The sequence below is a fragment of the Dipodomys spectabilis genome, unplaced genomic scaffold (genome assembly GCF_019054845.1).
Source record: "Dipodomys spectabilis isolate Male_0828 unplaced genomic scaffold, ASM1905484v1 ptg000046l, whole genome shotgun sequence".
NCBI lineage: Eukaryota > Metazoa > Chordata > Mammalia > Rodentia > Heteromyidae > Dipodomys > Dipodomys spectabilis.
This window is the reverse complement of record NW_024870723.1, coordinates 5,745,199-5,772,443: the sequence shown is the minus strand read 5'-3', so window position 1 is coordinate 5,772,443 and position 27,245 is coordinate 5,745,199. Positions and strand designations below refer to the sequence as shown.

The 27,245-nt window shown below is 46.6% G+C and overlaps 1 protein-coding gene across 2 annotated transcripts in view; it reads left to right on the top strand.

Moving 5' to 3' along the window:
- Cdk5rap2 (CDK5 regulatory subunit associated protein 2) overlaps positions 1 to 27,245 on the top strand; it is a 175,854-nt gene that overhangs the window by 134,714 nt on the left and 13,895 nt on the right. For both annotated transcript variants that reach the window (XM_042678675.1, XM_042678676.1), the window contains 10 exons: positions 340 to 572; positions 7,546 to 7,594; positions 10,128 to 10,300; positions 14,472 to 14,591; positions 18,566 to 18,682; positions 20,846 to 21,014; positions 22,277 to 22,401; positions 23,531 to 23,779; positions 24,751 to 24,819; positions 25,672 to 25,931. In XM_042678675.1, coding sequence (XP_042534609.1) covers positions 340 to 572; positions 7,546 to 7,594; positions 10,128 to 10,300; positions 14,472 to 14,591; positions 18,566 to 18,682; positions 20,846 to 21,014; positions 22,277 to 22,401; positions 23,531 to 23,779; positions 24,751 to 24,819; positions 25,672 to 25,931 — 1,564 coding nt within the window. The remainder of the gene's footprint in view (positions 1 to 339; positions 573 to 7,545; positions 7,595 to 10,127; positions 10,301 to 14,471; positions 14,592 to 18,565; positions 18,683 to 20,845; positions 21,015 to 22,276; positions 22,402 to 23,530; positions 23,780 to 24,750; positions 24,820 to 25,671; positions 25,932 to 27,245) is intronic.

The window sequence follows — 27,245 nt, the reverse complement described above, 5'->3', positions numbered from 1 at the left end:
TCTGCCCCCTGGAGCATGTGTTCCTACAATTCAAAATAGTGTTTTTGAAGAATGTATGGAAACTAATTGTTCTCTTGCGTCCTTGCCAATCTAGACTTTAATTGGGGGCTTTATAAGGTTAAAAATATTGCAGAAGAATATCTGTTCTAACATTCGCTGGCTGTTTGAACTCAAAGAGGGAGTGACCTTGTACAGTTTCAATTTTTCTAAAAGTATATATACTTGTACAGCTGCAGGCTTTAAAAAAATCGTGCTCTGTCATTTTTCCAATTAGTGTTAAGGTCACAAAAATTCAATTCTAAAATGGCACAAGCATTTTCTTTCCCCTCCTTTTATCAGATACGATTCATTAGTTCAGTCCCAAGCCAGGGAGCTCTCCCTTCAGCGGCAGCAGATTAAGGATAGCCATGACATCTGTGTCATTTACCGTCAACACATGAGCACCATGATCAAGGCGTTTGAGGAGCTGCTGCAGGCTAGCGACGTGGATGCCTGTGTGGCCGAGGGCTTCCAGGAGCAGCTGAATCAGTGCGCCGAGCTGCTGCAGCGGCTGGAGAAGCTTCTCCTCCACGGTGAGTTGGGGGAAGAGCCCTAGACATGCCAGTGTTGAGTCCTTGGCCTTGCTTGGAGGTCTTTGGTCCTCTTGCACCTTGCGCCTCTGCCAGGCAGAGGCAACTACAGAGCCATACTCGCTGCCGCCTCCACCCTGTGCCCCTGGCCTGCAGTTTCCAAGCTGGGGCCTATTGGGGCGGGGGGGGGGGGTAGTAGAGGGACAGTAGAGGCACAGTATTAAAGCCAGCCAGGAAAAGTCACTTGTTCTTCCAAATTTGTGAGTAGATCTGTGTGTGTGTGTGTGTGTGTGTGTGTGTGTGTGTGTGCGCACGTGCCCGTGTGTGCACGTGCACATGCATGCGTGTATAAACTCATGTTTTGAATGTTGACAACAACAAAAAATCCCAAACAAGCAAAACTTACATATCAGTGTAAAAATACATTCAGGAGTTAGAAGTAGCCAGAAGAAGGATGAGAAACAACAACAAACTTTTACTCTGTAGCAGGTATTTAAATAATGTTATTGCACTAAATTTTTAAAAGATTTTCAAGACTGTAACAAAGAGCTTCATCAGTGGTTAGCATTTTGCTCTTTTATCATTCTGTCTTTTTTCTCTCTATGTACATCATCATCATCATCATCATCATCATCATCTTCATCATCTTTCTGAGCCCCTTAGAGGGTGGACTGATCATATCTTATCCCTTTTCCCCTAGCTACTTTGGTTTGTAGTTCTTCAAATTTAAGACATTCTCTTTTATACCCATGGTACCAACATCCAAGTCAGAAGCAGTGCTATCTAGTTTACTGTTATATATAGTTTAAATTCAGATATTTTTATAATCAATTCAGTCCTATCTTCATGACAGTTTTATTCCTGATCCACCATCTAGTACTCATGTTACTTTTTAAATTTAATTTTTGTTTTACTGGTGCTTGGGGTAGAACCCAGGGCCCGGCAATTGCTAGGCAAATGCTCTACCACTGAGCCACATGAGGCACGGTACAGCCAGACCTCCTCCTCTACACAGAGCGCTCCCCTTACCTTCCGTTGTTGTAGCTCCTTGATTTCCTTTATTCTGGAGTCCTTCCTCACCATTTGTCTTTCATGATATTAACATACTTAATAAGTCCACACTCTCCCTCACTCTGAAATTACCTGTTATTCCTTTGGATTAGATTAGATTAGGCACTTATGTGGCAGTGCTATGGGATGGTTTTGTTCTCAGGATATCATATTGAGGAGGCTCACAGTATCAGCTTGTCCTACTTGCAGTGATGCTAGCCGTGATGGCTAAGGTGTTGCCTGTCAGGTTTCTCTGTGTAAGTTATATTTCCCTGTGTAGCTAATCAATTATTAGCGGGGGAACTTTGTAATTCGGTAAATCGTGTACTCCTCTCCACACTTTACCATCCATTCATGATTCTTGCTTGTCACATGTCACTGTGGTTTTCTCCTAACACCCGCCATTTCCTCTCTCTTCATTATTAAAGGGAAGCTAGTAGAGGATGCATCCTACCCCAACTATTATTTAAAATTTGTTATTGTCAATATAGCCCTGAAGGTTATTTTGTTCAGTGAATATTTTCCATCCTGTCATTCATACGGATGTTGAAATTGCTTCAGACTCAGTAAGTCATCACCCTTCTCCCGTCTCCCATCTTTTTAGGAGTGCTTACAAACCTTGAAGTTCTTGGACTCTCCTTCTCCAAGTCACTATTTTACTCTGCTTTCTTCTCACTCATCTTTTCTAAATAAGATAATTTTCATCTTATTTTTTGTACGTTTTTTATTGTAAAAATACTGTACAAAAGGGTTACAGTTACATGAGCAAGGTAATGAGTATGTTTCCTATCGAGCATTGTTGCCTCCTCCTTTGTTTTTCCCCTACCATCCCTTCCCTTTCCCCACCCCCACAGCTTACCCCCCACAACGCGTTCCCCCCCTTTTCAGCATAGTGTCTTGTACATCTCATTGTTACAGTAGGTAAACCTTTATCCCTGTTTCAGCATTTTGTTTTTTCCCTTCTCCTCCCCAAATTAGAGAAGTGTATATACAAGATGCAAGGAAATACTGGGTGGTCAGTAGCACTGTATCTTCCAGGCCCAGGGCAGTTCCCTCTGTCTCTTTTCTTCCGTCATTCCCTACCCTGACCCTGACTGTTAGAGGCTTGATGGACACCGCCTCTGGCACCACCAGCCCCTCCCTCACCCCACATCCTTGATTTGTTTTTTAGTCAACTGACTTTGACAAGTCCAAGGACACCCCATTTCCACTTTCCTGTAGGTCCAGAGATAGGAGCAGCTCAGGTATAGGAGACCACACAAATGTAGAGTTTTATTTTCTTCTGCAAAAGGCAGAAAAGTCCCAGGGCCCTCTCTCTAACTCACTTCATAGAGAATGAATGGTAAGTGGAGCTGAGTAAAGAGATCTGGCTCTTGATTTATGGAGTGAGATTTTCATACAGTAGTTATATATTTGAGACAGTTGAATGGCTCAAGTTCTTAACATTTTAAACACAGACTTTAAAAAATCAGTGTAAGACATCCCATGTTTACTGTGGAGTAACAGATAAGCAAATATAATTGTATCATTTACATAGCAATGCATGAACACCCCCTGGAGTGTGTATGCTCAGACTTTAAAATGCCTATGTGTTTTGTTTTTTTTTTAAGGAAAGAGAACTATGTGTAACTTCCTTTGTTCAATTGTAGATAATATTAATATGCATTTGAATGCTTATGGTTCAAAGCATTCTTTTATGTATCATCACTTTTTGGCCATTCTCTACTGGATGGACATGTAGTTTGGGCTTTTATAAAGAACATGCTATAGGAATCTTTGTGTGTACATCTTTGCTATTTTTTTTCATAGTATTTAATTGTTAGAATGGATGATTCTGTGGTTTCTTAGTGATTGTAAGGGGTAGGGCTGAGATTTCCTCTGTCAGTTAAACTAGGGCTTTTACTAGGGGTTTGGAACTCTGTAGGACTTTGTGAGTATGCGCATTTTTCTGGGGGTCAGGGCCTATAACTTCCAGATTCCTTAAGAGGGCTAAGACTCAGAGAGGATGAGGAACTGGTGTTGCACAGGTTTTCCATGTACTCATTCACAGTGCGTCCCCCAGGCAGTTGCATAATGAGAAAGGCATTATTTTGTTTTGGGATAACTTGGCGTAATGTCCTAGGGTGAGCGCAGGTAGACGGTGAGACAGACTCTCAGTGAGCTCCATGGTGCCAGAGTTTGGCATGAGAAGAAAAGACAGCTGACACAGAAATGAGCCCCCAAACATTCTTTCCTTCTCAAGGAAATTTACAGTGTTCCTTTTCTAGGAACATTGATAATGAAGATGTTGGAGGAAATGAAGGCTGGCTTTCACTGAGTGTTTGCTATATGCCAGGCATTGTTTTCAAGCGACTAGGAAATATTATGTTTTACCCTCATTTCATACGAGGAAAACAGAGATGAATTTACTTATTCAAGGTCACACAGGAAGCATCAGGATCTGAATGGAGCCTAGGAAGTTTCCTCCCATAGACTGGCCTTCTAACCACCATATGACCGTCACATCATGCCCTATTCAGTTGGTACACTGACCAAAGGTTTCTGAGACCCAAGCATGGCACACTGTTCAGTCCCTTTCCTGTTAAGGCATCTTCTACTTGTAGAAAACTTGCCAGCCCCACTTAAGATTGTATTGGTCGCCCTGAGTGGAAGCAAGAGCTGGTTCTTCTTCACCTCTAGGTTATTTGTAGCTTACCATGGTCTTCATGTCTGGCCTTGGGATGAAAGCACCCACAGGGTGGTAAGATGGGAAGGGCTTTCGAATCAGAGACCCCAATATTACCCATTAAGGGTTGTATTTACTCTGTGGGTATAGTGGTTCCTATCTTAACAGAGTTGTTTTAAGGCTCACAGGAGACTGTGTCCCTGTTAAAGTGTTTGTGTTCCTATTGGCAAAATAATGGGAGCTCAAGAGGTGATCACAATGATAGTGAAGTATGTTAGAGTAGTGGTCCAGGCTATCGGATCAGATGGAGGATTTTCACTCCTCATTACCCTAGAATCTACCTTCATCAGGCCCCTTAGCTTCTTTTTACCTTTATGAAGCAGTCCTTCCTGCCTCAGATATTCAATTGATCAAAAGTTTCTGAGGCCCAAGCATGGCACACTGCTCTAAAGAAGACACAGTGTTATATGTCTATAATCCCAGCACTTGGGAGACTGAAGCAGGAGGACTGTGAGTTAGAGGCCAGCCTGGTTATACAGCAAGACTGTGTCTCAAAACAGAGCTTCAGCTCTGTTCTACCATCTCAAAAATTTCCTCGTCCCTAGGCTGGATTACGCTTGTCACCTCTGTATTCCCTCCCACAGTTTCCATGTGAACGCATTGAGCAGGAAGCTGTCATTCATCCCTGTGTTCTCCATGGCTAGCCAGGCACCTGGGAGGAGCCCTGCACATATTCATCACCAGCTCCTAGGGGGCCAGGAAGGAAACATGGGGCAGGGAGGGGGGGGCTGCAGAGATGTCGGGCTATGGGATTTGAGCTGAGCCTGAGGGATCCATGGGTTTTGAGCTGAGAAGCTCTGCTTCAGAGGAAGCTTCTGACATGTCTGCAGCGGACAGAATGGATCAGAGGAGGCTGAAGGTGGATGCCCCCGTCACAAGTCCCCCCTGCATAGCAGAGGGCATGGCGACATGTTTTTTATTTGAAAAGGTGAAGTCACTCCACTGCCACAGCCACAAAGCTTTAGGAAGAGCAACAAGATTTGCCAGAGAGCAGCATTTTCCTGACCTGCATTCTAAGCTTTTAGAATAGCCCGACAGATGGTACCCTGTCACCTGTGCGGAGGCGTTCCACCAAGACGTTCAGCACATCAGTGTGATGATCTCCCTGTGAATCCCACAGTAACCATTTGTCACGTAGTCTTAAAAGAATCCTGTTGTGGTTGGGAAATGCATAGAATACAGTTGTTGTTGAGTTACTGCAAGCTCCCCAAGGGTCTTCATAGGAAGAGGGGGAGCTCATGCTGCTAGTGACGTGGGGCACTTCTGTGGTTCTGGATTTTTTTTTTTTGATGGAGAAGAGAGAGGCCTTTGATGGTTTTGGTGTGGAGACTCAGGATGCAGACTCAGGATGCTTGAAGCCTGCCCCAAAACAAGGTTACCTTCTGACCGAGATCTACTCCTGAAGCCCAGGGATGCCTGGGCAGCAGGATGTCGACTTGCTGCTGGCCTGGTGGTCCCCTTGCAATCCTCGAGGCTGCGCTGGGGTGGGGGCCCATCCTCAGCAACTGTCAGGTTGAGTCATCAGCTGAGCGCTGCTAGGCAGCCCAGTTCAGGCAGCGATAGAAAGTGCAATGGAGCTGCTCCTGTAGCAGCCACTTGTCTCCGTCCAATAAAGATAGTCCTAAACTCTAGGACTTTTCATCAAGATCTTAAAATCAGACTCCATCAGATGTGGACTCATTCTTGAGAAGGACTTTAGAGGACCAAAAGGTAGAAACGTGAGAGCACCCACTGTGGTAGCAGGGCTCCCAGCGTCTGCCTGTCTTCCAGGAAAGCGTACCCCCATACTGGCTTGGCCAGGAGATGACCAGAAGGATCCAGCGCCTGGCTTGTGATTGCACTAGCTGTAAGATACCTCAGTGCCACTTGTTTAACTGACAACATGAGAGCCCCTAGACCTGTACTTCTGTGCTGAAGGAGAGAGTGGCACTCAGGACAGGGTGCTGATTCTTCCCTGGTGGTGGCGTTGCCCTGCTTTCAGGCCTTTGTTATTTTGTACTGGCTTTGGGTGCCCAGGTAGCAGCCTGGCAGTCTGGCAGGGTGGACAAGTTGCCTAGTGTGCCATGCCAGCTTCCATGTGACTTATGGGCCAAAGCATGAGACACCAAGCTGGTGTGCACATTCCGACCATCCTCTCCCCACACCATGGTGTTGGAGAACTTTTTCCTTTTAGGAGCCGTTTTGAAAATTGGTATGTGGGTGCAGTTTAATTATAGTCACATTTTTTAAGTGCAGCTATAGAAGGCTTTTTTTTTTCCTTTTCTTTAGCCATGCGTCAGTTTCTTCAAAGAGCTCATCCTGGCCTGCAATTTCCAGAGTTCTGAAGTATTTTTAAAATAAAGTTGTTAGTCTCTTTGAAATCTGGGCTCTTGCTTTCTTTCAAACAGCAAATGATGACACGCAGGAATAGAGCAGCGCATCTTTTGCCCAACAACGTTCTGAGCTTTATCTTGTTTCCTTTTGTCTTTTTTTTTATGTTTTATTTCAGGCCTTTCCTCTCCTGTGGACAGTGGCTTTTTCAACTGCACCCAGATACTCTTTTCCCTAGTAATCTCATTTCTGAGTCTTTCTTAAGGGAAGAATTCAAATGCAGATAAAGCTGTATGTACAACAATGTTTGCTTCATTTATTTATTAAAATAAAAATTTGGAGATGACCTAAATGCTGCACAAGGAACTTCAAAGACTGCCGGTACCTGTGCACCTGCAGTGGAATATTAGTGTGGTCATTAAAAGTGTTGTCTAAAGCAAATTTTGCAAGAGAAATTGCTCACACTACAAGGTGAAAAAATGAAGTCCCTGCAGCATCCTCTCTGCCCACATGCGTAGGAGGCAGTCTAGCAACGTGCCTTCACGGGGCGCCAGGAGGACAAGGCATTTGGCAATATTCAGTTACCTGTTTCCCATAATAAACAGCAGATACTCTGTTAGCATCAGAGTTTCCGAGAAGGAACAGAACTGTACCCAGTGATGCTATTGTGATTCTTTTTTGGGTCCAGTGCTGTCACCTGGTGACTAGTGCCTGACCATTCCAACATCTGAGCCATGCTCCTAGTAATTCCATTTCCAATATCTGGCGTTTATTGTAAAGACTGTTTAAACAAATGGAGCAGTGTGTGAGCAAGAACACTTTTTGTGTTCAATAATAATAATAAATAAATAAATAAATGTTGTCCTTTCTTGATGCTATTTCTGCTTCCAGGCAAATCAGCTGGAGTGGAACTGGGTTCTCAGAATGAACTGATGGAGAGGTGAGTGTGTCATGTTCATTAAGAAAATTTTCTAGGACTTTGTGGTTTGGTTTGCCTGCCAGCTTCTTTAGTGTTCCGATCTCTCTCATTCTGTCAACCTTCTTTTTTTGCAAATAAGCCATAAACACCTATAGAACCGACAGTAGCCATACAAAGCCAGGAGTCCCCATGCTGGGTGTCCCCATGCTGGGTGTCCTGCAGCCTTCACTTCTTAGTTCTGGGTGACTCATGGCATTTCTGTCAGGTGATTGGAACCAGATGACACATTGCTTCTGGTTGGCTCCTGGGTGTCTGCAATACAAAAATGCCATACTCTTTAACTTGATGTTTGGGCCCTTCTCAGGCTGACCTGTCTTTTCCCCTCTTCTCCCTTGGCTTCTTTTCCCTCCCATCATGCACCCTACCCCATGCTGCAGTCATGCCTGGTTCTTGTTCTTCAGGTGAAGCCTGTGCACTGGGCACCCTGAGTCCTTCCTCACAAGGTCAAACTTCATTTCTCAGTCTGTTGGGATGGAAATGAACCTGGCACTCCTCCACATCCCAGAATCAGTTATTCCTGTAGTAGATGTTGGCACATAGCAACGTGGTAGCAACTCTCCCATCCAAGTACTAACCAGGCCCAACCCTGCTTAGCTTCTGAGATCAGACGAGATCTGGCGCGTTCAGGGTGGTATGGCCGTAGACAGTGGTAGCAAACTACTTCCTGCATTCATCCCTTGATTCCCAGAATCCTCAAAAGAAGACGGGAGCTGGCTAGCATTCACTAATGTTGTATGTCAGCTGTACCTTGGTGTTTCACTTTTATTACTTCTGACACTTCAGGGTAAGTTTTTAGGGTCTGTTTCAGGATGAGGAGTCTGTGGGTCAGAGTTGCCATTGAGATGCCAAGCTGGGACTTGAACTTGAATCGGTCATACTACAATACCTGTGCACCTAGTGTGACTCTGTGTTGTCTCTGTGGGCCAACACAACATATGAGTTGTATACCTTCTGAGCTTGCCTCAGTGGCCTATTGCAGATGCCAAGGCCTTGCCCTCCTCTGTTGACTTCCTAAAGGTTCCAAATGCTATTTATATAGCGGGTACCTGCCTTTAGGGTACATATCTTTAGGGATGTGGCCCTTTGGACTCCTGGGGATAAATAAAGAAATAGCATGAGTTGCAGCATCTTAGAGTTTATTGGCATTACAAAGGGTACAAGCATCATGCAGCAGGCAGGCAGGGCGGTACCACAGCTCCCTGGAGGACATTTTAGTCAGAGATTTTGTGAACTTAAAAGGTCCTTGTCCCTCTGCCAGATGAGCAAAGATTTCTCCCAGTTCTGCATATACTGTTTCTATCCTTGCAGGTCACATCCTGCTTCTGCTGATTGGCAGGTGGAGGAGAGTGCAAGGAAGGGCTTCCCTAAGTGGAGCCTGTCTGGAAAGCATCCAGACCTGGGGCGAGGGAGACATGGCCACTGTGAGGAGACTGGCCTAGGAGGGCCCAAGCTGGACAGGCAGGCTGGGCCCATTGAGCTGGTCCCCAGAGGACCTGTTAAGAGCCCCACACTATTCTACAGGAAGAAAGGAGCCTTTGAAGGATGTGGCTGAATCTGCCATTATGGAGGCAACTGAGTGTGTTTGGAGACTGGGTTCGAGGGAGACATGGAATCTTTTTTCTTCTTCTTTTTATCTTCAGCCAGTGTGTTATCTCTTTACCTTTTTGGAAGATTTGTTTTTCTTCCATTCCACCCATTTCCGCTCTAACTTAGCCTTCACACGTTGCTCCTGAGCTAATTAAATGGATGCCCTTGGCCCCCACTGCACTTTTGCAAGCCAGCAACAAGCCCAGACATCCATCACACTGTCTCGGCTCCGTTGCATCCGGTGTTTACCTGTTAATGAATGCATCGCAGCTTCCGAGTCCTTTGCTCTTGTCTGAGCTCATGAGGAATGAGACTGTAGCCACTGACAAGAAGTAATAGGAAAAAGTGGGAGAGAAAAGAGCTTAAATTAAGGAGCTTATCTATAATGGAGATTCATGTGGGCTTTTCACAGCCTTTGGATTGTTTTTCCTCGTGACTTAGGTGGTCCTTGGGAAATACAGGTTAATAACCAGATGATGGTTGGAAGAATGCTATTTGGGACTTGCTTGGGGACCGCACAGGTTTTGAAAGTTTTAAATCCCTAAGGCCACACTGTAGCTGTGGGCTGGACTCCTACATTCTCCCGCAGCCTTGAAGTCAGTAGACCAGAGTCAGATCTGAGCAGTCATGCTTAGAAGCTGAGCCAGTGGCTAGTTTGTGTGAGCCTCTGCCTCCCCAAATGTAGAGGAGGTGAGAGCTCCCTTCCTCAGGGGTGTCTGTGAGGACCAAGAAAGGTCCAGATTGTTTAGGCTAGAGCAGCACTGGGGCCCGCTGGCCCAGGCCCTCTCTCGGGTTGCTTCACTGTAAGCCACACTGGAAAGGGGAAGCAGCCTCAGGGATTCTCTGATGGCCTGGCTTGGGGGTTTCATTGTGGCAAATGACTTCTCTCTCAATTCCAATGGTTAAGGACTGAGGAAGACAACTCAACCTACCAAGACATTCTCCCCAAATCTCCGGAGCCTCCCGCCTCTCATATATTGTCTGATGATGAAATGTCTGAGAAGTCTTTCCTCTCACGGGACCCAAAGCAAGACAGTGAGACCGAGAAGATCTCAGCAGTGTCGAGCCGCTTTCCTCAAGGTGAGTGATGCTTTACTAAGTGTCTTCCACACGGCCAGGTGTGACGCTCGTGTGCTGTCTTGCTTTTGCCTTGGTTGAGCAGAGTGTGGTGTCTGTTCTGTGACAGAAGATCACAGAGAATCATTTATAACTGGGGAAAGAGTGGTTGACTGGGGAAAAGTCACTTTTTTTTTTTTATCTTCTCGCTTTCTTTTTTTTCTTTTGCAGTGCTGAGGGCCTAGGCACGTGCTCTTCCACTGAGCTAAATCTCCAACCATCAATGCTGTTTTCTAAATGATGACTTAGTATGAAACTTGCTAGTCCCCGTTCTTTTCACAGAGGTAGGGGAGGACTGGACAGAACTGGAGTTGTGTGATGAGAGTTTGGTTCCCCTCCCTTTGTCCTTCAGCTCGTCCTGAGGCAGGGTCACTGGGACTGAGGCCTCTGTTGCTTTGAGCTCTTCAGATACCCAGAGCCACCCCCATTCCATTCTGTTTATTTTGTATAATTACAAAGTTGATCATTATATGAATCTGCACTTTCCCTTTAGTATGGCTGTTGGGCCATTGGTTCAAGCCCTTTGTCTTGGTCTATTCAGCCTACTGTGGCTTAGTACCATTGATTAGAGGGGATTACAACAACAGAAATTCATTTTCCAGTTCTGGAGCCTCAAAGACCATGACAAGGGTGCCAGGCAGCTTGTTTGGGTTGTGGTGAGGGTCCTCTTCCCGGTAAGAGACTTCTTAGAGGTCCATGTGACAAGGAACTAATCCCGTTTGGCCTCAGGCCAAAGATCCCTGCTCTTATGCCATCACACTCAAGCTAAGGCCTCCCATACGGGAGTTTTGAGATAGAGCTATTCAGCCCTCAACACCCTTGTCTCCCTCTGGCTATGGGCTGAGCTGGTGGATCAGATCCCAGGACCTGTCCTTACCCCTCCTTCCCTCTGTACCTCTACTTGCCATCTCAGTTCCCTCCTGTAGGACTCAGTGATTATATCAGCCAGCCAGGTAGACTTCTCTGGGAAAGGGCAGATCATAAATGTTTTGGCTTTGCAGGGATGTGGTCTCTGATGCAGGTGCCCGGCTCTCCTGCTAAAGCACACAGTAGCTACACACAAGGTGTGTATGTGGTCAGCAGTGTTGCAGAGAACCTGCATGTACAAAGAGAGGTGTGGGCAGTCTTTGGCTCATGGTGTAGAGTGTCAGGCATACACTTTGGGCATGAGTGTATGAGGCATACACTCACTCGGTAGTCTGGTCTCTTGTTTATTCCAGAGGTTTTTCTTCCCGCTGGCATCTCCTCACTAAAGGTTCTTATTGATGCTTCATTATATAGGTCATTATTTTAAAATTTTTAAAAAAAATTTTTTTAAAGTAGTTAGACCTTTTTCTTTGAGATGAAAATTTATAAGGAGCCTTCACCCTATGTGGGTTGACCTCTAAGGCTCCTCTAAAGACTGATACACAGCTAAAATATACTTGGAGCCTGCAGTGTGTATTCTTGGAGTGACATGAGGGTCAGCTGGGTCCCTCAGCAGCTAGACTCATAGACCTGGGGTTTCTAGCAATGTCTCTGTGTGATCATTGTGGTTTTCTGAGTATTTGATTTCTCTGTCATTTCTGGCTCTAGTTTTTGTCTTCCTCTAACTTAGGGTAGATCACAAATTGTTTCCTATCCCTGATGCTACTTCTTTCTGCACAGAATTAGTGTAATGTGGCTCTGTGAGTCCTTTCAAGAGCCCAAAGACTACTCCCACGAGACTTGGTTTAGATGCTGGAGGTTATAAGGAGCTAGAAGCAGAGAGTTGACTACCACATGGTCACCCAGAGGATGGAAAGGGTAATGTGTGAGATCTTCTCCTCAGCACATCCTGGTCTTAATCAGTGCCGCTTTCTTCCTCCTCTAGGTCCCCCTTTTCCTCCTCCACCCTGTGTGCCTCCCCAATGGTTTATGTCTCATGTAGAACCATTGAGTCACCTCTTCTAATTCTGTTCTGCTGGGGCCCATGACTCGGGCTCTCTCTGTTCCTCTGAGAGGACAGTGCTCTCTGGAGCCATCCTAACCTATCCACAGTCTTTGTTTCTCTTCAACCTTTTAGTCTCTGCATGTTTTCCTTTTTGTCATATTTGTGACCTGTGTAAGACATAATTTAGTGTTTTTTTTTTTCTCACTCAACATTATATTGTAAGTTTCCTGACATGTTGGTAGATAGCGTCACTTTTAGTGGCTTTTGCAACAGTCCATTGAATGGCTGAGCTGCAGTTTTCCTTATGTTCCTGTGGCTGAACATTGAAGTCATTTTTAGAATTTCACAATTGTAAACAATGCCGTAGGGAGTGTCTTTGAACTTGAAGCTTTTTCTTTTATTTGGGGGCATGTTTGTAACGTGGATTCTGTAAGTGAGAACTACTAGGCAAAAGATACATACTTTTTAAAAAAATAGTTATTTCATAGAGGATTTATGATTTTTAAGGAGTTAGCATTTGTCAGAAGATCTTACTGTAAGGGAGACAGGCTAGTATAGGGTTTCTTCCTCCTCAGGATGGCTGCATAATTGATATGTGGTGTCCAGTTCGACTGGGAACATATCCTCAAGCCCGAGACAGTAGTCCAACTCCTGGCCAAAGCCTCAGTGGAAGATGGTGTGTCTTGATGGCCACAGAGCCAGCAGTTTGAGACCTGGTAAACCAGCAGGGAAGACGGCAGTCAAAACTGACAAGCTCCCGATGGACTCTGGCCTTACTAGCCTCTGAAAGGTGTGCAGGCAGCAAGGAAGGGACCTGAGGTACAGTGCCCAGATGTGCCCAGAGCGTGTTGCAGACAGAGCTGTTCAGTGCTGTGCTGCATTTGAGACCTGCAGCCATGCCACCAAAAGACTTGCCACACTTCTGGCATTAATAGCAGATAGCTGAAGGTCTGGGAATTAAGTCATCTCATAAACATTCAAATTCATGGCAAAATTACTATTTAATTAGGAAAAGATCTGTAACATTGTGCTACTTTTAAATGAAAGTCATTTTGGAGGAATTAAAACTGGGTCATAACATTAGTATAATGTTTTAAAACAAACATTACTAAGACATACTGAGTATACCCTAATTGATGAATTAAAGACATTAGTTTTGCCTTTGGATACTTAATGTGATTATGTTTTAAACACTGACTCTAGAAAGCCACCTCTAGATTGAAACTGTTTCTCTCTTTCTTTGTTACAAGTGTGGTGTGGCTGGGGAAGAAAAAGTAATGTTCATCTTAAGGAAAGTTGAAACATTTAAATTTTAATCTATTACTAAATAATATGATAAAATGTAACAGAGTACTTGAAAAGCCTAAAATCTGTCTTCCTGAGGTAACTGATTTCTTTTGTACATTTATCTTTCATGTTTGTCTATTTTTATGTAGAGTGGTGATTATATATTGAGTAACCAATTTTGTATCAGTTTAAAACTTAACAGAATAACACGATAGATTTTTTCCATGACATCATGTAGTTTTATAATGCAACGGAATAGCTATGAAATTCTGCATCATATATATGTATGCAGTTAAGTGGAGCCCTACATGGGGAATTGTTTGGTGAAAGACATTGGAACAGAACTTTTCTAAGGCAAATAATATAAATAGCTGCAGAGGTCTTGTGCTTTGGATTCACGCCAACAGGATACACTCTTGAGATTACTGTTCTTATTACCATTCTCACTAGCATTGTTTTTTATTTTATTTTAAGCTTTCAATTAGTAAGTGGAAAGTAGATAACATATTCCTTTCAGAAAATTAGTCTCAATATCTGGATTCATTATGGAGGTAGTTTAATCAAGTTTCAGGCAATTCAGACAGACTTGAAAGTGATCTGTTAGTTTCACCATAAGGAAGATTTTAAATTAATATTTGATATTGAGAAGAATAAAAGGCTACATTAGAGATAGCATTAAAATTGTATGGAATATAATTTTTTGGAATGATGTAACGTAGCTTCCTCGTGGAGGACTGGAGAGAACCATTGTGGCACCAAGGCCGTGGGCTGTGGGAGACTGCTTGGCCTCTCCCAGCCTGGGAAGGACCTGCCAGATGCTGACTCTCTTAGTACATCAGATACTGTTTGGAATTTCCAGATCCTTGCATAATCTATAAATTATTCAACTTGTCGGGGCTTCAGACTTTAAATTAAAAATGCTCTTCCTTCCTGTAGACTTACTAATGGAACACATACAGGAAATTCGAACTTTGAGGAAACGCCTAGAAGAATCTATTAAAACAAACGAGAAGCTACGGAAACAGCTGGAACGGCAGGGGTCTGAACTGGAACAAGGTAAGGTAGGGCCTTCCCACTGGGTAGTAGAGCCTGTGAGGGCCTCAAGGTGATATATTTGCCTGGAACACATTTGCAGTCTGGGGACAAGATGGGTTCTTGCTAAGAGTCCACTTCTGTCTCCATCACTCAAAGAGTCTGCCAGCTTCTGGAGTGTGACTCGAGGCTGACTCTCCTTTGGACTTGGGAAGCTGTGGAGATGCACATCGGGATTCTAGAGTAGAACAAAGCTGTATTTTATCTTGTCATCAATAATAGATTATAAAAATATCAGCATTTTATCAGTCTGGTGGGACTCACATGCCAAGAAAAGGTCACCAGTATGCCTGCATAGCCACAGTTAGCTAGCAGTGAAATGATCTTCTGTGAAAACTGAGCATCAGTTTCCTATAGATAAGACATGCACATCATTCAAAACCAAAAACTTTCATTCTTTACTGGTTAGGTCTGTTCTCACTTCCTTCCTTCCCTCTTGGCTGTTGCTTGTATCCTTACAGTGATTTAAAAAAAAACAGATAGAAATATATATTCTTATTCTTCCCCTCACTTACACATAAGGCAGCATCCTTAGTGTTCACGGTCCTGTCCAGTTTCTATTGGACATCTGTCCTTGCTTCCTGAGCGAGAGTGCTCATGTTGCTAAGAATGTAGACTGAGCCTGGTATATTTGCTGGGAAAAGCTGAAGTTGGTTTGGCTATTGTAGGGTGTGGTTCCCTGCCTTTTGTTTACTAGTTTTGTGACTTTGGACAGTGTATCCCACCTCTCCGTTTTATTTCATGAAGGGTCATTGTGAGATTACATACATGGAGTAGTGTCACGATAGGTCCTTGCTCGCTGCTCACTCAGTGAATGCTTGCTTTCATCATCTGTTTTATTATTGAATCTTGTTTAACACTGGAGCGCTGCAATATTATTTCCAGCTTTGAGAAGTGAGATTATTGACATATAGAAAGATAGGATTCCATCAAAGGTCTTTGGTCCCTCAGCCCACTTATTCCTCTCTAGCCCACTGTAGCCATCAATTTAGGACAGTGTTACAGTTTTATATGTGTTACAGTTTTCAAGATAAACTGGTTCCATTTCTCTCCCTCCCTCTCTCCTTCCCTCCCTCCTTTCTCCCTTTTTCCCTTCCTCTCTCCTTCCCTCTCTGCCTTCCACTCATTTTACCCCATCTTGCAGCCTTCCCACTCCCTGCCCCCCAGAAATTGATTAATCTGAATTATTAGTCGTATCAAACACAGGAAAGAAATACACGCCTGGACCCTTCACATTCACTCTTGGTAATGCCTGAATTAGATTCATTCTGTTTTACATTTTCCCTGGCAAATCCAATTATAGAATTATTTGGGGGCTCAAATGGCCACCGGCTACAATGGAGCGGGCAATTGCTCTGGAGAGTAATTCTGTCTGACAGGAAGGTTTACAAAAAGGCATTCATAAAGTATTTACGCTGGTGGAAAGACATTCTGTTCTCACCATGTTGTCATGGTCTCTGAAAAGACAAAGAAATGAACGCGGGCCTGTCTCCCCCACTGTGAGCGTGCCCCTTGGGAGGAGGTTTGAGAAAGGCAGGACTCCTTATAGTGCTGGGGTGGAATATTGCTAAATGAGAAAGGCAGGACTCCTTATAGTGCTGGGGTGGAATATTGTGAAAAATTTTCTCGTGACTTGGAGCTTCTTCCTCGGCTCTCAGGCTCATTGCGGTGGCATTCAGAGGAGACACCAGCTTTGTAGCACTGGAATGGCCCCAGCTAGCGGGCCGTGACTGCTCAGGTTTATTCTGTGTCAGGACTGCTCTTTGGGCTTAGGCTTAGTTATTCCTTTGCACTTTATCCAATGTGCACCTTAACTTTGGTCAGTATAGATGTCAGTAGATTTTTTTCTTAGCTCATTCAGGCCTCTGTTTGGTCCCTCTTCTGTTCCCAGTCCCTTCCACCCACCCACCCATCCATCCATCCATCCATCCATCCATCCATCCATCCATTCTGATGTTAACAGAAATGGTAACAGCAAGAGCAGCAATGTCAGCTTCTCCTTCCCCTTTTTAAAATCCAGTACCAGGGATTAAACCAGGGTCAGCACGTACTAGGCTCTGCACTTTGAGCACAGCCCCATCTCTTTGTTTGAGATAAGCTCTTTTAACTCTGCCCAGATTGGCTTCAATCATGGTCCTCCCACCTCCACCTCCTGAGTATCTGGGATTGTAAGTGTGTGTCACCATTCGTGGCTCAACATTAGACATTTATATTGAGTTAAGAAAGACTCAGTAAAGTGGTGTGACTTGTCTGAAGTCACAGTTATTATGAAGCCAAACCCACAGTTCAACCTAGTTATCTCTGAAATGATAGCAGAGTTCAAAAAGGAGAGTAAAGCAAGATGGTGGAGAGAGACATAAAAAAATCATATGACATGTGATGAATGACTTCCTGGCAGGAAAAGAAAATGGAACGAGAATGAACTTCTGAGAGAATTGGTTGTATATTACTGTTGCTCCATTGTGTACCAGGCTGTTTTCAGCTATAGCAGAATATAAAATAGGAGGAAAAGCAGGTATAAACAATAGACATTTATATTTTTGTATACAGCAAGAACCCCAGAGGCAAGTAGTTCTAAGGTAGGTTGTGTGGTTGAATGATAGAAGGTTGGGATTGGTGTCTATGATGATTATAGTAATTACTGAGCACCTCAGCCTCCTGGGACATTGTCTGAAGCAGGGGAAAGAAGAGGTTGAGGTTGCTGTTTTCTCCTTTCACAGGGGCAAAAAAAATGTCCCTGAATCCACCAGCAGGGGCTTCTTGTAGGCCTATCTTCAGGTCTTGTTGAGGGCGGTGGCTTTTGCTCAAGTGCGCCCTGAGGATGGCTTAGAACTCAGGGGTCTTATTTCATCTGGTTGTGAGTGCACTCAGTCAGCCCAGAGGCTGGGAGAGGCACCCTGTGCACAGTGAGCGCTCTCCGGAAGGCAGCTGAAAACAGGAAACGGGTAATGCCAGATGAGTAAGTTGAGGGAGGGGAGAACTGGGATGAGGGTCAAGGGAGGTGTCCAGAAAGAGGTGGCCGTAGGCTGATCTAGAGGAAGCAATGGGTTTCAGCAGCTAGGCCACAGCTTGGTAAGACAGATCCCGATTGCTAAGTGCACACTTAGAGCCAGGATTGGAAAGAGTGATTTCACAAGTGAGGAGGGCTTTGGGCATGTAGGCAAAGGGAGCTGTAGTCACAGAAGGCGTGGTTGGCTGTGCTCCAGGACATGAGGGTTCAGAGAAGAGAGGGCATGGGGTTGTGAGTAGAGGGAAACCGTGAGATTGGAGGGAGCCATGGAGGCCTGGCTCTGTACTGAGAAGTGCAGAGCTTGCGTTTTGTTTGTTTGTCTTTCACAGTGCCAGGCCACCAGATAGTTTTGAAGAGAACAATGGAAGGATTGTGGTTAGAATGATAACTCCGTAGGCAGAGCAGCAGGGAGAAGGTTAGAGCTTGGTGCTCAGCCTGAAAAGGAGTCTGCTTGGCGTCCAGACATCTGGGGAGAAGAATCATCAGACATGATCGCTGCCGGGGCAGAAGAGGAGAGGGGAATTTCGCTTGGTGTAGGGGTCCTGGTGGTCCTCTCCAGAGGCTAGCAGCCGATAGGAGAGGTCAGAATGGGAGGACTCAGCTGTGGCTCTGGGGACTGGGTGGCTTCTGGGGCTGAGTGTCCTCCAGGATGAGGCCCAAGAGGCAGCTGGCTCTGGTGATTGAGGTGGCCCCGCCTGCCAGGTCTCTGCTTGGTTTACTCTCAGGGCGGGTGATTGGGGAGTGTCCCCCCCCCCCCCCCCCGCATTTTTAAGCCACTTCTCCTTTTCCTTTCCTTTCTTCTGGCAGTCACAGGAGTGGTTTTTGTTGCATGGTGCATTTCTTCATTACTTAAAACTATTTTCTGGGAAGTTCCATCCATCCATATATATAGGCTATCCATAAATGACTGTTTCCGTGTGCTTTTTAGGTCCCACAAACACTCTTACTCATGGTTCTGAGCTGCACAGTTCTCTGATATCTGAGATCCACTTCCTGAGGAAGCAAAACCAGGCCCTCAGTATGATGCTTGTGAAAGGATCCAAAGGTAAGAATTACTGGGCCACCTGCAGCCTAGGCCTCATAGTCCCTGTGTTGACTCACCTAGATTCAAATCTTGTAATTGTCTCAAACCATGTAATTGTCTCAACAGCGTTATGAAGTATCAGGCTCATTTTTTGAATGTGTGTGTGGTGTTGGGATCTGAACTCAGGGTCTCATGCTTGCTAGAAGGGTGCTCTACCACTTGAGCCACCTCCCCAGCCCTTTTTGCATTAGTTATCCCCCAGCCTGACTTCAAATAGTGATCCTCCCAATCTCTGCCTGGCCAGTAGCTGGGATTATAGGTGTGAGCCACCACATCTAGCAAGTATTCCTGTTTCATAGATGAGAAAACTAGGGTTCATAAGGTGCTTGTGATAAGTTGTATAAAACCCTCAGCACAGTGTCGATACCAGCGTCCCAGTACATGTTAGTTCATTTCCTTGTTACTTCTCTCCTTTACAGCCTCCTCTCATTGGGGAAGAAAGAAGGGCTAGACATACATTATTGGCAAATCTCAAGCAGAGACTTCTCCTACTAGCATAGTTTATCCAGTGTTTCTTATAGAGATCTTCTTCTTAATTCCTCCTATTTGAAGTTTAGCTCCCAAAGAGCATTTAGTCAAGTTATCTTTCAGTATTTAAAATGAAATGGAATGAAGTATTACTAGCCCTGTTTTGCAGGTAAGAAGTGGGCCTAGGGAACATTGCCCGCCTGTGGTCACAGAGCCAGAAGGTGGTAGAGTAGGAATTGGGTCAGATTATCCCTCTGTCCCTAGGGGATATTGAGCTGATTTGGCTTAAGAGATGAGACTGAGGCTCTGTAGTCATTTGCTCACTTGGTAAGCATTCTCGGTCTCCTGTAATATACATCAGGGTCTGTGAGATTCGGCTACAGAAACGAACAAGTGCTGGTCCCTTCCCTCAGCAGCTTATTGTCTGATGGGAGACAGCCCAACACTCTCAAGCAGGCCACCAGGAATGCAGGCCAGAGAGCTGAAGGACCTAACCCCAGAACTGCTGGTCCTCAAGGGCTGAGTCTAGAAGGGTGGGGAGGGATCAGTAAGGACGATTCAAGCTCAGAGGAGCTGGGGGCTTTCAGAATGGAAGGAGGCAGACAAGGCCTACGGTTAGAGGTAAAGAGAGTGGAGCAATGCGCAGTTTGTTGTGTCTGCATTTAACACCGTCTGGAGCCTGAGCTTGCAGAGAAATGGCCATGTTGTGTTTATCTGTGGTGTCAGAAGCTGGCATGGTAGCGCCCCGCACTGGGGAAACTGAGGTTGGAGGACTGCAAATTCCAGGCTGGCCTGGGTGACATAATGGTGAGTTCCAGGCTAGCCTCAGCTACATAGCTAGACTTTTGTCTCAAAGCTGAACAAAGGAGGTGTGTCAGAGACCCTGGGTCTGCCCTGGGCTCTGCCACTTCCTGGCTGTGAGGCCTCCCCACGTGGGCACGGGAGCCTCACTGCCCCTGCCTCGGAGCTGTGCTGTGCAGATTGAGTGGGATGGCGCAGGTGGCGGGGGTCGTGTGAAGTCTGTGCAGATAGTGATGGAAGGAACACAGCAGCCAGCACCTCTCCCCTTGCTCACGGCTTGCCTGCACGTGGCTCCAAACAAGCTGACTGAGCCTGTGCTAAGCCCTGTACAGATGGTGGCTCGGTCGTCCTCACGGGAGCACAGAGGAAGCGGAGGCATGGGGAAGTGAAGGTGAAGGTTCCCAGTCAGCCAGTGGAGGAGTTGCACTAGACCCCACCACCCTCCAGCTCGCTGCTCATGGCCCCATTGTCCCCACTGTGTGCTTCCAGGAGAGTTTGATCCTCAGCAGAGGCAACATCCTCCACAAAGGCTAGTAACACTCTCCACCCCCTGTGGTCTCCGCCCACAGCTTGCCTGGGGAGGGCAAAGTAACCAGATTTGCAAGGCCCATTATATAATAGAAAATTAAACAGGCCCATTGCATCCCAGTGATGTTTAATCTACAGCCTTGATGTTGACAGATTTATCTGCCCAAAATGTGGAAGATAATTGGAATGCCAAAATCATAAATGCCAGATTAAATCTCATTCCTTTTTGTATTCTTGGAGTGCTCCAGCTGAAGTGGTGTATCTCCGTAATAAGGTTGGGAGAAACAAATGGCATCCCTTCTCAGTGGCGCTTTTTGGTATTTGCAGATAAACAGAAGGAGAATGACAAATTACGAGAGTCTCTCTCCAAAACGGCCGCGAGCCTTGAGCACCTTCAGCAGGAATGTGCGGGAGTGAGGGAAGAAAACGAAAGGCTGTGGAAGGATGTTGCTGAGAGGGAGAGTCACAACCAGCAACTGGCCCGGGAGCTGAGCAGGTGCAGCCCGACTCCCAATCCCTGCTCTGCCCGCCACCCATGCGGGTGCTGGGACAAAGCACGCTTGTCCCTCCCCTAGTGTGCAGAAGGGACACACATACAGGCATATCCCGTCTAGTAGGTATACAATGTGTGAAGATGGTCTTGAGGAGGAGGAGAGGGTTGGGAGTGGGTTGTTGCTTTCCACCTAGGAAATGGCATCTGAAAAGATTCTGTATGAACAGAGAGCGGTGGCTTGGGGGGGGGGGGGGGTGAGAACTTCCAGGCCCTGACACAGAGTAGTGTCTGTCGCCTGGCAGGTAGGCCAGTGCCCCTGGAGAGGGCCAGGGCAGGGTAGAGAGCACCGGGAGGTCCAGATACTGAGTCATACCTGGCCTCTTAGCCATATGAGAACTTTGCAGGGGTTTGTTGGTTCTTCTACTGGGGCAGTACTGGGATTTGAACTCAGGCCTTACACTTGCTGAGCAAGTGCTCTACTACTTGAACCATGCCCTAGCCTGTTTTGCCTTAAAAATTACTTTTCATATAGGGTCTCTCAGTTTATGCCAAGGCCAGCCTGGACTCTGATCCTGCGACTTAGGCTTTCCGTGTAGCTGAGAATACAGGCCTGTGTTCTTCACAGAGATTTTAGAGGCTGAGAGGGAGGTCTTGTGAAGTCAGCCTAGGGCTGACCTCAAACCGCTCCTTATGATCCTGCCTCCTGCATAGCTGGAATTACAGTTGTATGCCACTGGCTGGCCCAGGATTTTGGGGTTTACTCAGAGTGCCCTAGGAGGCCACTGAGAGATTCTGAGCAGAAGAATGACAGGAATCTGCAGGTTTTAAGAGTCATACGGATCACTCTTCTGCAGTTTCTCTTTGAGTCTGTCTTTTTCCAGGTGTTTTCAGTTGTCTGTGGTAGTGTTCATGAGTGCCCGTTTCCCTCAGGGCGAGCAGCCTCATCCTACCTGCCCAACGTGTGCAGGGTATAGCAAGACCACTGTCCATCATCAGCCCTGGCATAGGTCCAGGCTCTCCTTACACATCTGCACACCTGGGAAGGCACTGGAGCCTTTCAAGTTCTGCTTTCTCATATCTGTGAATGCAGGATTAGAGTACCTTTAGGGTATTTGTGGAGACTCCCTGAGAGAATGTGTGCAAAGTGCCGGACGCTAGGGCACTTGGGAATTCTTGGCCACTCTCATCTTGGCCCAGGTGGTATGAACCTTCCCTGGGGGCTCTGGGTAGAATTCACCTCTTTCTCCATGCTGGGGACATTTCAGGACACAGGAGGAGGTTATGTCAAAGCAGCAGCTGCTCTCAGAGAATGACAAGCTGCTGCAGTCCCTCCGAGTGGAGCTGAAGGTATACCAGAAGCTGGATGAAGAGCACAGGCAGCGGTGGCAAGGTACTGGGTGCTCGGGGCCAAGTGCTCCCCTCCTCTTCTACCCTCCCTCCCTCCCTCCCTCCATCCTTCCCTCCCTCCCTCTTTTCCTCCCTCCCTTACCTCTTTTTTTATTGGACAGCGTTTTCCCTCTATAGTCTAGATTGGCCTTAAACTCAGATTCTCCTACCTCAGCTTCCAAAATGTTGGAATTTCAGGTATATACCACCACACCTCACTTTGGGCCCACTCTTCTTCAACAGTAGCAGGAAATGTGGAAGGCTAAGGCTCACATGTTGGGCCAGCTGAAGTCAGCCTGGCTCAGTGACCTTTTGCAGGTCACTTCACCCTTAAGGCCTGTTTCTGCTCCTGTGAACTAATCTGTTAATATCCACTGGGTGGAGTTGCGGAATGTGGTTTTTTTTTTTTTTTAGCAAATCGTCCTGGCCCAGTCCCTGGTACATAGTAGGCACTCAGGGAAAAACAAAATAAAACCCTTTCCTGCTTGTGTGTATTTCTTTTGCCCATTCATTGAGCAAGCATGTTAATGGAGCACCTGCCTGTGCCGGACATGGCTCCTGACCGTGGGGCTCCACGTGGCCCTGGTTTTCTCCATGTTTCCTCGGACATGGCCAGATCAGAGGGACTCTGCTCACAGGTCTTATATTTCAGAATCAATTTTGAGGTATGGTGGGATTTTTAAAAACTAATTTTCCAGATGGTTTCTCCCTATTGAAAGTTTATCCAGGGAAGGGTCATCTCACAGCGCTCATTCCTCCTCCAGCTGCTTCTCCTGCTCCTGCTGTTGTGGCTTTTTTTTTTTTAATATACTGTGGCTCTTAAAATCATCCCCTTTCATTCTATAATTCCAGCCCAAATAGATTTTATTACTACTAGACATAATTTCAGGGTTTGGTGTGCAATTTGCTAGGCTTTTATGGCCAGAAGTGAAAATTAATTTCCAGCTCTTATTTAGCCTGTGGAATAGCAGCAATTAAGTCAGCCAATATTTTTGTTTTTAAAAGTCGAGTTGTTATTTTAAATTGTACCTCATTCTTAGGAAGGGGAAGGTAGATGGTGGTAGTGGGTTCCTCTGAGGGCCAACCTTCCGATGGTGGAGGATAATGAGACTTCCCTGTGCACGTATCTGCAGAGGCCCAAGCTGAGCCGTCTGGAGAAGGCTGGAAGGGGCAGGATCCTTTGAGAGACCTGCATGGCCTCCTGACCGAGATGCAGGCTCTGCGGGCCCAGCTGGAAAAGAGCATTGAAACCAACAGCACCCTGCGGAGCAGGCTGGAGGAGCAGCTGGCACAGGGGGCGAACAAGGCCCAGGAAGGAGCCCTCATTCCAGCCACGCAGGCCCTATGCATCCCCGAGTGGTCCCTTCAGCTGGACAAACATGGTAGGATGCCTGTCTTGCCTTAATATGTGCATCTGGGTGCCCTGCAGAAGTGCCTCATTAGGGACAGCAGACGCAGTGTTCCCTACGCACCAGTGCAGCTGACTGCTGGTTTGCGCTCACCTCTGACACAATAGCATTATCTCTCTGACTGAGGGCTTGGTTCTCTCGAAGTAGAATTTGGGATTTCAGCTGCCCTCAGTTCCTCTGGGCATCCTCCCCTTCCCGCCTCTTTCTCCCTTCCCGTTTAGTCCTGTCCATGCCATTCTGAAGCTGAAAAGCCTTTGAGTCCCTCTTAACTGCCTTTAAAAGACAACCTAAGCCTCTCACTCTGGCTTTTAGTATCTCTCAGGGTCGGTAGGAAATAAGTGGATCTGTTTGGTGTTCCCTCGTGGGTACTCTGTAGCACTACAGAGATATGGTGGGAGGAGAGAGGAAGACACCCTCCCCACCTCCCCAGCAGGGCCTGGAACAAACCGTAAATGGTCAGGCTCTCAGGAGCCCTAATGGCTACCTTCTCTGTGCGGTGGGTGAGGGATTGAGGCCCAGAGAATGGACAAGGTTTTCCCAAAGTGCCACATCAAGCAGATAGAGGGAGATATCTTTTCAGCTCTGACTCCAGTGCTGCTCTGAGCTCACCTGCCCACTCTCTAGAGCATGCTACTTGTAGTGGGTATTTGTATCCAGCAGGCAGGACTATCATCGTGCTATGTAGACAAGGATGCTACAAAAGTTTGGACTAGCCAGGTATGATGGCATGTGCCTACAATCCCAGCACTCAGTTGAGGCTTGGTTGCTCTGTGGATCTGGTGTCCCACACAGAGCTGGCAAGACTGGTACCCAGAAAAGATGTGACTAAATGCAGTGTGTATGGATAAACGAATAGGTGCAAGGGTACGAGCACGAGGCACGATACTGTACTCCGGGAGCGCTAACCGCGCTAACAGCATGTTCCTTCTCTTTTGCATTTGTAGATGGTGACAAATGTCCCGTGCCAAGTGACAACTCATTTGATTCCACTCCGGCAGTGACAGTAAAATCAGGTAGAAAACCAAGTGTGGGGAACTGTGGGCATGTTGAGCATGGGGGCAGGACTTTTTAATCGAGGGACAAGTGTCACCCCTTCCTGATGACAGCCAGTTGTCATTGATCTCAGGTACCTCACTGGGTTTCTGCTGTCTTAAAGTGTAGCTACTTTATGGTAGGTTTTGAGGTCCTCCAGTTGTAGACCCAGCCTTATCCCTCTGTGTCAGGGGAGCTGCACAAATGGGCCACCAACCTGCACACAGACTATACTTCCCTCTCTGTGTGACACCCATACCTCCTTTGTCCCCATCTGCCAGTGGAAGTCCTACTACTTCCTCAAGACTCATCAGGAATGCAAATTTCTCAGTGAAATGCCTTTTCTGCTATCCCCAGACAGGATTGGTCATGCATAGTTCTGTTGGTCCAGTGGCAAAAAGCAGCAGGTATAATGTAATTCTGGCTACCTATTCAATCCACCTAACTGGCTGCTTCTTGCAGGAAGCCTCCTCTGATTTCTCCTTCCCTACATAGATGTTTTTCCTTTGAGCTCTGGCTGAAATCACTGCGCGATTCCATTTCCTGCAGTGCCCGTATTCCCATCAGACCCTGGGCTGCTGAAATATAGACTTGTCTTGGCTTATCCTGTGCATCTAGGGTTTTCTGCATGGACGCTCTGTAAGATGGGGTGAATTGACCTGAACCTCTCCAAGAGATGATCTGTAAGCCTAGTGTGGGTGAGGTGTGGACTGAGGCCCAGGGGTCAGGCCTGTTTTCCCTCAAGGTCTGTCTGCCCTCCTTGCTGTCTTTAATGTTGTGAGCACTGAACACAGGTGCTGACCCATAAATCGGAATCCTCCTTCCATCTTCAGAGACTCCCCTGCTCTCTGGAAACGATGTGGACTCCTTTTCCTGTGATAGTGGCAGCTTGGCCACCAATACTGCACAAGTGTCCTACTTGGTCACTAGCCACCGCCTGTGGGCCAGCAGCAGTGGCCGCCACATCCTGGGCCTGGCTGAGGACTATGATGCCCTCTGTAAACAGATCAGCCAGGGCCACAAGCTCCTTGCAGAAATGGACCTTCAAACCCGAGAGGCCCTGAGCCCCACATGTGGAGAGCCGGGGACAAAGGTAACCTGTTCGCAGACTTGTGGGGAGAGATGCTCATGGGTTAAGAATGGCTGGCTGAAGTCATGGAGAGGCAAGTGATGCAGTTGTCCTCAAGCCCTTAAAGAGGGACCAAGAAGTGTAACCTAGGGAAGCGTAGAGGTCTTGTCCAGTAGGAGGAGCTGTGCGGTTGGGCGGGTGGGGGATGGCACTGGGTGAGAAGCTTGTGGAGGTTTTGACCTGGGTGCCTGCAGCTATTTCACAGGATCTCTCTTCTGTGTCTGGACTTCTTCTGTCTATCCATTCACTTAACTATCCTCTGTCCATCTGCCTGTCTGTCTGTTCAGCCATTCATCTACCTGATCTTCCTGGCCAGGCCCCTGTACCTGGGCTCTGGGGCTACTGTGGAGAAGACAGAGGCCCTGGTCTTCATGAAGCAGACCAGACCAGGCCAGACCAAAGCAGACCACACTGTGCCATTCCATCCCATACCTGCACCCACATCTTAATATATGTTACTGTGATTTCTACAGATGCCCAGCAAAGAACTTGTTCCTTCATCTCTTCTTGCAGAGGCACTTTATTCATTACTCCTCAGAACCGCCTGTGAAGGAGTTGATGCCGTTCCCACTTCAGATATGTTGAGAAGTGACTGGAGGCCATCTACTCTTGAACGCAATTCTCTGCCCTCCAGAGTGCTTTCCTTCAGTGTCATGGCACTGCTCCCAGCTCCCAGGACAGTACTGGTCATCTGCTTCTCCCGTGAAGATGCCACTACCTCTGCCTAGGCAGTGACTCTGAGGACTCTGGTTCCTGAGCTGGCTTCTGCCTGTCTCCTCACCATCAGCCATCTCCCCTTCTCTAGCTGTCCTGTGAACATGCTGGCTGTGCTCTGTGCCCCTGCCTGCTGCTGTATCCTGTCCCCAGCCCTGGCTTCCCTGTGGAACCCTCTCAGCCACTGGGCCCCTCCCCATTCTCTCTGCCTCATCATACTGGAATCTTCATCTTAAGATACATCTGTCATATCCCCATGTACTTGGCATGTGCTTAACTCCTGCACTTCCTCCAGGGCTTAGGGTCAGGTCCACCAGCCCCAGCTGGACTAGACCTCCAGCTTCCCTGAGTCACGGTGCCTGGACCTTCTTCTGAGGATTTATTGAATATACTTGAGCACCTCACTTCCTAATAGCTGTTTTGGCTTCTTGTTTTGTTGTACTATATTCAAAAAGTTAATTTTGTATTTTATATTCTATTAGATGATAAGCTCCAGGAGAGCAGGGATAGTATCTATTTTGCTCAGTTTTAACACCACTACTTAGCACAAGGCCTAGTGTCAAG